At 41.4% G+C, this 10,473-nt stretch overlaps 1 protein-coding gene across 4 annotated transcripts in view; it reads left to right on the forward strand.

The window, feature by feature from the left end:
- fat1a (FAT atypical cadherin 1a) overlaps positions 1-10,473 on the forward strand; it is a 77,030-nt gene that overhangs the window by 18,438 nt on the left and 48,119 nt on the right. For all 4 annotated transcript variants that reach the window (XM_053677319.1, XM_047152139.2, XM_053677320.1 and 1 more), the window contains exon 3: positions 2,148-2,462. In XM_053677319.1, coding sequence (XP_053533294.1) covers positions 2,148-2,462 — 315 coding nt within the window. The remainder of the gene's footprint in view (positions 1-2,147; positions 2,463-10,473) is intronic.

Genomic DNA, 10,473 nt, shown 5'->3' on the forward strand with positions numbered 1-10,473 from the left:
GACACTGAGGACTCAATAACACGGAGCATATTGTAGCCAGCGTTTCCTCCTCTCCTCCTCCTCCTGCCTCGAATATAATTATCGCCTGAAGCCAACCTGTCTTTCTTTCTTTTCTTTTCTTTTTTTCTCTCACCCCTCCCCACCCCGAAATGAAATCAGGGAGCAGGTCATCGAGTTACGGAACTGGGGAGCGAGGAGGATTGTTCCGGAAACAAAGGACACGGTGTCATTGCTCCCAAATGTGCGACATGTAGGAGCCCCGTGATATAGACCTTGACTACGTTATCAGGGTCAAAGGTCAATGCATAACTGTGCCACAAGAAGGAGCTCTTGAATCTCGGCTTTCGTTTATAGGACCGTCCTGCGTTTCTGTTGGTCTAAAAAACGAAAGATGTGTGACGTGACTTGCGGACCAACACTCAACAAGGACGATTTAAAAGGGCTATCGTGTTTAATTTCCGGCTCTGAAACGAATCCAGAGCGTTCGGCGTTGCTGATGCATCGTTGTATCAAAGGAAGTGAATCGTCAGCGTACACTTTGACCAGGGAGCGTCTCTTTATGGTCGATAGCAAACACACACACACACACACACACACACACACACCCTGCTTTATGAGAGTTTATAGCAAGGTGGATGTTCATCCTGGATAACAATAATATAATTAACTTTTAGGATGGCTCTAGGTAACGTGAAACCGCAGTCCTCTCAGGCTGCTTTGAATGGACGAGAACAAAGACGACTCAAAGTTCACTCCGCTCCCTTCTCTCTCTCTCTCTCTCTCTCTCTCTCTCTCTCTCTCTCTCTCTCTCTCTGTGGATTGCCGTTTACTCTCGGCCACTCTCTCCGCCCCTTCTCGTTCCTGGATTGCTGTGAATAGGTGCCTTGTTGACACAGCTGAGAGCCAAATGGCCTCCGCCGGCTCCGGTGAATCTTTAACCCTTACGTTATGTCCGAGTCGTGACGACCCATTGTAAAAGGAACGGTACTAAAACGGCATAAAAATAAATATTTCTATTATCACGCTGGCATTTTTTTGCTGTTGTTGTTGTTGTTTATTTTTAAGGCTGATTAATTCCTAAATCTCCGTCTCTAAACACGGAAACGGTTTCGAAAGCCATTTTGAATTTCTCTTTACCGAGAAGGTTCACGGTAAAATAGGATCGTGGTGTTTATCACGATATTGATATTACATCGTGAAATCGCCCAGCCTTATATAAAGAAATGATTACAGGTTAATAATGTTGTAAGTTAGAAGTGCACTCTTGGTTCCTCAAGCTTTGATGGACGGTTGTAGGTTTCTTCAACATTCTAGCTGTCATTTTATATAAATGCAGCCCTTCGCCTCGAGGTTCTACGTTTTAAGCTTTAAGGATATAGTTTGCTAGATAGAACGTGTCTTTTACTTTTAAAAGTGTCGCGAACAGGAACACGTACTCCGGAGGATTGTGTTGCTCTGTAGAGGTGACGTTGAGGACACACGTGGACGGGGGTCGATGCTTGTCTTCAAAGCAAAAGTGGCGAAAAAAAGACCATTTGGTTTGGATGTGATGTCACCACCAGCTGATGTCAGGATTTTTATGGGTTTATGGGTAGCTGTTCATGTTTGTATTGGGGATCTAGTGATCTGCTGCGAGTTTACACTCAATTTTACGCACAGATTTGTTCCAGAGGGATAACAGTTTAGCAAAATGCAAATCATATGCTTTAAATCATTTCATTGCATTGATTTGATTTGATTTGATTGAGGACGAACGTTGTTTTTGTTAAAGTCGCCAAAACGTATGATGAATCATAAATATTTGGCTGTAGCAGTTCCATATAACGCCAAGACTTTACGGCTGTCCGACCCTGGGAAACCGGTTTTGCGTGTGTTCTTCATTTGCATATTGGAAAATGATTGGTTCTTATATTTTATGATGCAATAACACGCACCTGTCGTGTTCAGCGCTTATATTTTTCAGTGGCAGGTTTTTATGAATGAAAATGAGACTTGTTCGAAGAAATGTAAATTTAAAGTTTGTGACACCGCAGCCGAATACGTTGTTGCTTCATGCGAGTGTGAATTGGAATTTTGTTGACATGAAGAACCTGAATGAATGAATGAATGAAATCTTGTCTAATCCGTTATCCCTTTCTCTGACCCAGGTGTGATCCGCACTCTGGAGCTGCTGGACCGCGAGTCGGTGTCGCACTACTGGTTGACGGTGTACGCCAGCGATGGCGGCGTGGTGCCGCTCTCGTCCTTCGTAGAGGTCTACATCGAGGTACAGGATGTGAACGACAACGCGCCGCACACCTCCGAGCCTGTGTACTACCCGTCCGTCATGGAGAACTCGCCCAAAGATGTCTCAGTCATTCAGATCGACGCCTTCGACCCCGACACTCGCTCCAGCGACAAACTGAGCTACAAGATCAGCAGCGGGAACCCGCAGGGTTTCTTCAGCATCGATGCCAAGACCGGTGAGTGGACATGGGTTCAAAACGAATGCTTTAATGATATCAGGTGTAGAGCTGCAACAACTAATCCATAATAGTATAACTGGAATAAATAACCGGAAATATAAAACTGAAAGCACTGAAAGTTTGCCCCCCAATTCAATGAATCGAATGAATCGATTATGAGAAAAATCGTTAGTTGCAGCCGTAATCAGGTGTAAGTAAACCTAGATTCAGACCAGTGAGCCAGAAAGGTACAGGACTGAAACAAAACACTAAACTGAAACACTGCCTGTATTGCAGGATAAATAAAAACGTGTATAAATACAGCACAGATCTCACCAAAAAAAAAACACAACAACAACAACACAAAAGCTTTATTGTTACTGAATAAAAATGTCCAAATATGCCTTGTGTTTATGCGTAAGTTTACTTCTAGGCTAGCTAGCTAGATTATATTGAAGAGGAAATGTAAATGTCCGGATGGTCGGTGTTTATTTGGAATATTTGTAAAAGAATCGTGTGCTAGTTAGAAATCACGCTCTAGCACATCACCGTGTTAGCTAATACGAAACTGACAAAAACGTAAAAATTACGTAAGTTACGCAACCTGACGTAAATTCACATAGGTTTCGCTTTCGTGCGAATCTCTAACGCGGCTAAACCGAGGAAGAATAAATTCATCGATTCCACAATACTGTTTCACTTTTTTTAATCGTCCCTACCTCCCTGTTCCACTTGAAGCTAGGGTGCCTATGTAGGCAGCATTTTGGTGTAGGGTTTGGCCTCCGGGGTTAAAGCCTAAGGACAGCGGTGTTCGGAGACTCCCTTTTTAGACCCATTTGAAGAGAAGGTGAAGGAAGGCATTAAAGTTTTAAAACCGCAGAGGACAGACACGTAGCTGAGGGCCTTTGAGTGCTCGGGTTGAAATGCCATCCAGGTAATAGATAATAATCATACATGATATCACGGAAAAGAACTGCGTGCGCCTTTTAACAGCCCATTCAGGCCTATTGGTTAGTCTAATTACCTTTATTTATATTAGCAACGTTAGCATTTTGGGCGCAGAAGCCTTTAATTTAGCTCGTCTGATAATTATTAGCTGCAGAGAATATCTCATTTAGGTGTATTCCTAAATGTGGGGTTGTGGTGTGTTTTTATGAGAGAGAGGGAGAGAGAGAGGGAGAGGGAGAGGGAGAGTTCTCCGGCACGCCTCACTGTTGTCTGGCACAATCTGGTCTCACATCAGTTCAGAGCAGTTCACATCAGAGCGCTATTACATAGCCCACATTAGCCAGAGAGACAGAGAGAGAGAGAGAGACAGGAAGAGAGAGAGAGAGAGACACACACACACACACACACACACACACACACACACAGGGTGAAAGACCCTTGTAAACATCTCACTCCTGCTACTGGGGCTGTGTCCCAAATCACAACCTGTACACTACAACAGTCACATAATCACCGTTGTAAACATCTCACTATCGTCGGTCTGCTGGGGCTGTGTCCCAAACCGCAACTACGGCGTAGGTCATATAAACACCATTGTAAACATCTCACCATCATCACTCCACCACGGCTTTGTCCCAAAACGGAACATACTCACTATATAGGCCAGGTCCACTATGGTCGTGTCCCAAACCACACAGTTCTATTCATTATATAGGCCACATAACACAAATGTCAGGCATACCCACATACAAGGCATTTGTCTTTGAGCCTTGTGCATTGTGGGTAATTTCTGCCGACATCATTTGTGCATTCTGGGATTCCCGTGGCTTTTAGTGCGAGGATGTGGAGAGATCGCTCGAGCTAGCATGACTGAGAAGCCTCGCTAGTTTCCTTTTAAAGTCTTGTATTTTTGAAAAGCTCCATTTAGCACTCTCTCTCTCTCTCTCTCTCTCTCTCTCTCTCACACACACACACACTCTCTCTCTCTCTTACACACACACACTCTCTCTCTCTCTCTCTCTCAACTGTGGGAATTTTATATATTCTCAAAATGGACTTGCTCTGAATATTTAATCCTTGCTGTGAGGACTAAGAGCAGCTTCGAGGTGCAAATAGGTCTTCTAGTGCATGTGAGTGTGTGTGTGTGTGTGTGTGTGTGTTGGAGAAAGTTTTAGGCGAGAAAAATCCTCAAACTTCCCGACCTTTATTCCAGGCTCTGACAGGTCATCCACAACATGACTTTTTTTTTCTTACTCTTTTTTCCTCCTGTTCATTTCAGAACTTTTGAATATTCACCAAATTAAACGTGTGTGAAACTTATTCTTTTTTAAAAGCTAAACAGGCGTATTAACCATATTCATTTGACAGACATTAGCATATCACGAGTGACGCTTCTGTGGGACGACGGGGCGGAGCTTAGGTTAGATTTGATCATGTAGGTCCAAGGTTGATCTCCTTTATGCATGAAATGCTACTTTTAACAGATGTAGTTAGCATAGTTAGCTCTCTAGCTAGCCAGGATTAGTAAACTATCAAAACCAATTAAAGCACAACTTAAATCAGGGTACACTATTACACTCTGTTTTAGCATCTTATTATGATGTTATATTCATTAAAGTCAGTATTTCTTAGTATTTTGCTAATCAAAGAAAAAAATATATGGTTGTATATGGCAAGTATATGATTGGCTCAGAACTCAGAATTGGTAAACATTGCTAAATAACGAGGCGAACGTAAAAATGTGGTTCTGGTCCAGGAGCGTTAGGGATTTTCTGGTCCTGTGTGGTCCACGTTTTCTCATACACTCCGGCCCTGAAGTGTGTTTTCAGGCCAAATAAGGGGCTGTGTTTTCTCTCTCTCTCTCTTTCTCTCTCTCTCTCTCTCTCTCTCTCTCTCTCTCTCTCTTTCTCTTGGAACTTTTCCAGGGAAATGAAATGGGAGAATGAAAGAGAGAGCGAGAGAAGCTGAGTGGGTGTTGGTGTCGTTGAACATTAACTCTGAGAAGGAAAGCTGCAAACATGTAGGTTAATAAAACAACTGTGTGTGTGTGTGTGTGTGTGTGTGGCGGAGTGGGCTCGCAAAAGTCATGAGAAAGAGATAAGCGATCTCACGGATTCTTCCCTTCCTGTAATTCGTGGTTGGTTAAATATAGAGGGGAATTCCTACGTAACTACGGAGCTAATCCGTCTTAAAATAAAAGTCTGGCGTTCTAAACGGATACAATTCCGGACATCAATAGCAGACTCGTGTTTTATTCATGATTTTAGTCTCTTTTTTATTTCACCAACACCTCCGAGTTAAATATTGACGTTCCCGACAGTTTCCTCTCCTTCCCACTGTGTGCCTTTACACTCTTAACAGCTACATGCTAGCTAGATAAATCTCACATGGAATTTCTCACATTTTGGCATATTTTATTAGTAGTTCACCAAAACATCTGAGGTAAATGCTGACGTTACCAACATTTTCATGTCGTTTCCACGTTCACTGAGCATTTCCATTTTCTATATATAGACTTTACTACTGCATGCTAGCTAGCTAAATCATAATATCACTACTATTGTGTCTTTTTTAGTAATTTTCCATCACATCTGAAGTAAATGTTGATGTTCCCGACATTTTCATGTCATTTCCACTGTGTACCTTTACAATGTTCATATATAAGTTTTAACAGCTACGTGCTAGCTAGCTAAATCTCACGGAATTTCTCAAATTTTAGAGTCTTTTATTCGTAAATAACCAAAACATCTGAGGTAAATATTGACATTCCCCACATTTTTGGGTCATTTCCACTCTCACTGAGCATTTACATTCTATTGTTCTATTTAAAGACTTTACTACTGCATGCTCGCTAGCTAAATCGTAATATCACTCATACTGTGTCTTTTTTTAGTAATTAACCAACACCTCTGAGGGAAATATTGACGTTCCAGACATTTTCATGTCATTTCCACTCTCACTGAGCATTTACATGTTCTATTTAATGACTTTACTACTGCATGCTAGCTAGCTAAATCGTAATATCGCTCACAATGTGCCTTTTTTTTAGTAATTAACCAACACATCTGAGGGAAATATTGACGTTCCAGACATTTTCATGTCATTTCCACTCTCGCTGAGTGTTTACATTTTCTATATAAAGACTTTACTACTGCATGCTCGCTAGCTAAATCGTAATATCACTCATATTGTGTCTTTTTTTAGTAATTAACCAACACATCTGAGGGAAATATTGACATTCCAGACATTTTCATGTCATTTCCACTCTCACTGAGCATTTACATGTTCTATTTAATGACTTTACTACTGCATGCTAGCTAGCTAAATCGTAATATCACTCACATTGTGCCTTTTTTTTTAGTAATTAACCAACACATCTGAGGGAAATATTGACGTTCCAGACATTTTCATGTCATTTCCACTCTCGCTGAGTGTTTACGTTTTCTGTATAAAGACTTTACTACTGCATGCTAGCTAGCTAAATCGTAATATCACTCATATTGTGTGGGGTTGTTTTTTTGTGATTTACCAACACATCTGAGGGAAATGTCGATGTTCCCAGGTTCCCTGACTTAACCAGGTCGTCTAAGTAGGAAGAGTATCACTCGCTAATGCTAATCAATACTCTGATCAATATGAGAACTCTTCGTGACCTTGGCGTGAACTTATCGATTTTCACTTTTACTCTAGATTAGCGAGGTCTTGTTTTGTGATTTAATAAACAGAAAACAAAAAGGACCACTGTCCTTTCTACAACTTCTTCTCTTTTCTTCTGTCTGACCTTCCTCTTTTTTTATCTATCCATCGATCTACGTATTGTCTCTCCCTCATCCAATCTAACGTCTAGAAAATGAGAAGAACCAAGGAAGAATTTAGAGCTCTTCATCCACCCTTCCATCAATCTACCATCTACCCATCCTTCCATCCTCTGCACATTTTCTCTTCTCTTCTTCATACATCTTCTCCAGCATGATCGTGAAGGTTCTCTGGCGTCAGTCCGCAGACCGGAGTGTGTTTTTCTCCCCTCTGCTCTGCGCTGAGAGGGTTAACGACATAGCGGCTGAGGCTCGGTAATTACACACTCGCACACAGAGACAGGAGCGCTGGCAGCTCTACTGAGGAACCCGGGGGGAATATACAGAACTCTCACGCAGAAGCGGGATAAAGTCTGTGATTTGGAGCGAGGCCGTATGTGGGTTTTTATATGTAGCTTGTTTACTTGTTTACTCGTGCAGTCCAGGTGGCCGTGAAGGTCCCAGACGCCCGATCCGAATATCGCGAGGAGGCGGAGAATCCGTCCAAGAATGTGGAGCTCATTTCCTGTCGAAAGTCATTTTACGTAAATCGCAGATCCGTTCTCAGTATCATAAATCTGTGCCTTATAATTCAAAACATCGTGTCTGCTTCTCATGTGACATTTCTCGATAATCACTCACACGTTTACTTCCTGCTTTATTTCTCGTGTACGGATATATACAGATTTTATTTATTTATTTATTTTACAAAATCAAAGAGAAAGTGATGGAATGGAGTGAACAAGTCGATCTTCGATTTTTTTATTATTATTTTTTGGCCGCTCAGAAGCGAATGCCAAACACTCGTCTCCACTTGTCTGCTGGCACTCGGCTTTCACCCCGACTCCACTTTCAGCGCTGAAAAAAATGGAAAGAAAGAAAGAAAAGAGGGAGTGAAAAGAGAAAGAGGAGAAAGACAGAGAAAGACAGAGAAAGGAAAGGAAGGAAAGATATCCGAGCTTAACAACTTCCTGTGGGTCACTTCCTGCCTCTCGGGCAGCTGTGGCAGCACACAAAAGAGTGAGAAAGAGAAAAATAAAGGGGCGGGAAGGAAGTCTCACCTGTCAGTGTGAAACACACACACACACACACACACACACACACACACATTGACATTTTTGATGAAAAGTAGAGAAACCGAGCCAGAGAGAGAGAGAAAGAGAGAGAGAGAGAGATTGGGAAATAGACTAAAACGAAAAGGGGGGGGAAAAAGTACAGAAACAGAGAAAGAGGTAAATAAATGAAAAGAAGTACAGCGAAGGAAAATTGGAAGAATGTAAGAAAGGGAAAGAAAATAGACAAATAGGGCAAAAGAACGAAATGTTAAAAAAGAAGGGAAACAGAAAGAAAATGAGCAAACAAAATATAGAGCAATCCTGCAAAATGTGAAAGAAAGAAAGAAAAAAGAAAGAGATGGAAAGAAGGAAAAGAAGGTAAGAAAGAAGTATGGAAAAAAAGGAAGAATGGGGAAAAAGAGAGAGAAAATAGATCAATAGACCAAAAGAAGGGAAAACAACAAAAGGAAAGAGAAACGAAAGGAAAAGTACAAGAGAAATCTGATGAAAGAAAGAAAAAGAAAAAAGCACGGAAGCAGAATGAAAGAAAGAGACAGAGAAAGGAAAAGAAGGAAAGGTAAGAAAGATGAATAGAATAAAAGTAAGAAAAATGAAAAAAGGGAAGAGAAAAGAAAGCGAAAGAAGAAATTAAAATTCTGAAGAACAAAAGAAAGGAAAAGAAAAAATACAAGCACAAAGAAAAAGAAGGAAAGGGAGGAAAGAAGTACAGAAAAAAGCAAGAATATAAAAGAGAGAAAATAAGAAAAAAGAGAAAAGGAATGCAAAAGAACAAACAAAAATTATGAAGAAAGAGAAAGAATGTGTGTGTGAGAGAGACCACTCGTCTTTTCTTTTTTCTTTCTCTCCTTCATCCGAAATCACTCCCTCCCTCGCTGCTTTCTTTGCGCACTATCTTTCTTTCTTTCTCTCTCGCCATTGTCTATCCTAAAACGCATGTTGTTTAAAGAAATGTGAGTGTGTACTGTGAGTAAATGTGAGTGTGTAGGCAGTGAGGAATTCAGGATCTTGGCCTAGATTTTGGGTTCTAAGCTTTTGTGTGTGTGTGTGAGTGAGAGAGAAAGCGAGAGAGAAAGAGATTGAGAGATTAAAAGCTGCGCTCAGCTCTGGATCAGACGCCTCAGTACCTGTTCACTAACAGTAACATGGCTGCTATAGCTAACGGACTGGCGCTAACTAGCGGTTCCCTTCATGCTACTGCAGGAGCTAGCGTATCCGAGGCATGCGAGAGAAAGTAAATAACGCTCTCGAAAAACAAATTGTTGTATATACATTAAGCAAACAGCACTGCGCTGTCTTTTATCCTTACGCTAATTGGACGTTCTTTCGCTAACCCTGTTTCCCAGCTCGTTATTTTGCTCTTTCTCTCGGCTCGCTGTCTTTTGTAATTTCCCCTGAGACGTCTCATCAGTGGGTCGGCGCTACAATTAGAAGCGAGAGCACCGAGCGTGTCGGAGGTTAAACGCGTTCTCGTTTAAGCAGAGAGGTGTTTAGCCGTGGGCTGCGCACAGCCACTGCAAAAGACAAGAAGCCACAGTGCTGTGATACACACACACACACACACAAATGTGGGCTAATGGTGTTCGTCCACAACCACGTGGAAAAGTTAGCTAGTTGGAAAAACAGTAGAAAGCTGTGTGTCAGCAAGCTAGGTTATTACAAAAGAGACATCTTTAGCTAGCATGTATATTAGCAACAACACGAGACAACATGCTACACAGCCAGACATATGAAATATTAATAGCGTGCAGATTTAACAAATGTATACAACGTTGGCTGACATAATATTTTAGCAAGCTAGTCTCTATAAGACAGCCAGATACATAAACAGACACTATATGAGGAGGAAATATAAGTGTGAGCTGCTAATTTGCTAACAAAAAAAAAAGCTGGAACAGATTTAGCAAAGCGGTGGAGTGGTATTCTAGCAAGCTAGCGGGTGCTAGCCAAAACATAGCTCGATATTTAAGTCCAGTGTGTGTGTTGATTGCTTTGAAACAGCTAGCTGCATGGCTCCCAGATTTAGCAATTAAAAAGAAAATGAATTCGGGTGTGGATTATATCAGTTACATTTTATCCAGCTAGCACGTGTTAGCGAAACAGTATTGATATTTCAGTGAGCTAGCAAGACAGTTCGATATTTTAGCAACGAAACAATATTTTAGTGATTGAAGAAGATGTATTAGCGAGCTAGCATAGTTAGGTTGTCAACAT

Source organism: Ictalurus punctatus, chromosome 29, assembly GCF_001660625.3.
Source record: "Ictalurus punctatus breed USDA103 chromosome 29, Coco_2.0, whole genome shotgun sequence".
In the NCBI taxonomy this organism is placed as follows: domain Eukaryota; kingdom Metazoa; phylum Chordata; class Actinopteri; order Siluriformes; family Ictaluridae; genus Ictalurus; species Ictalurus punctatus.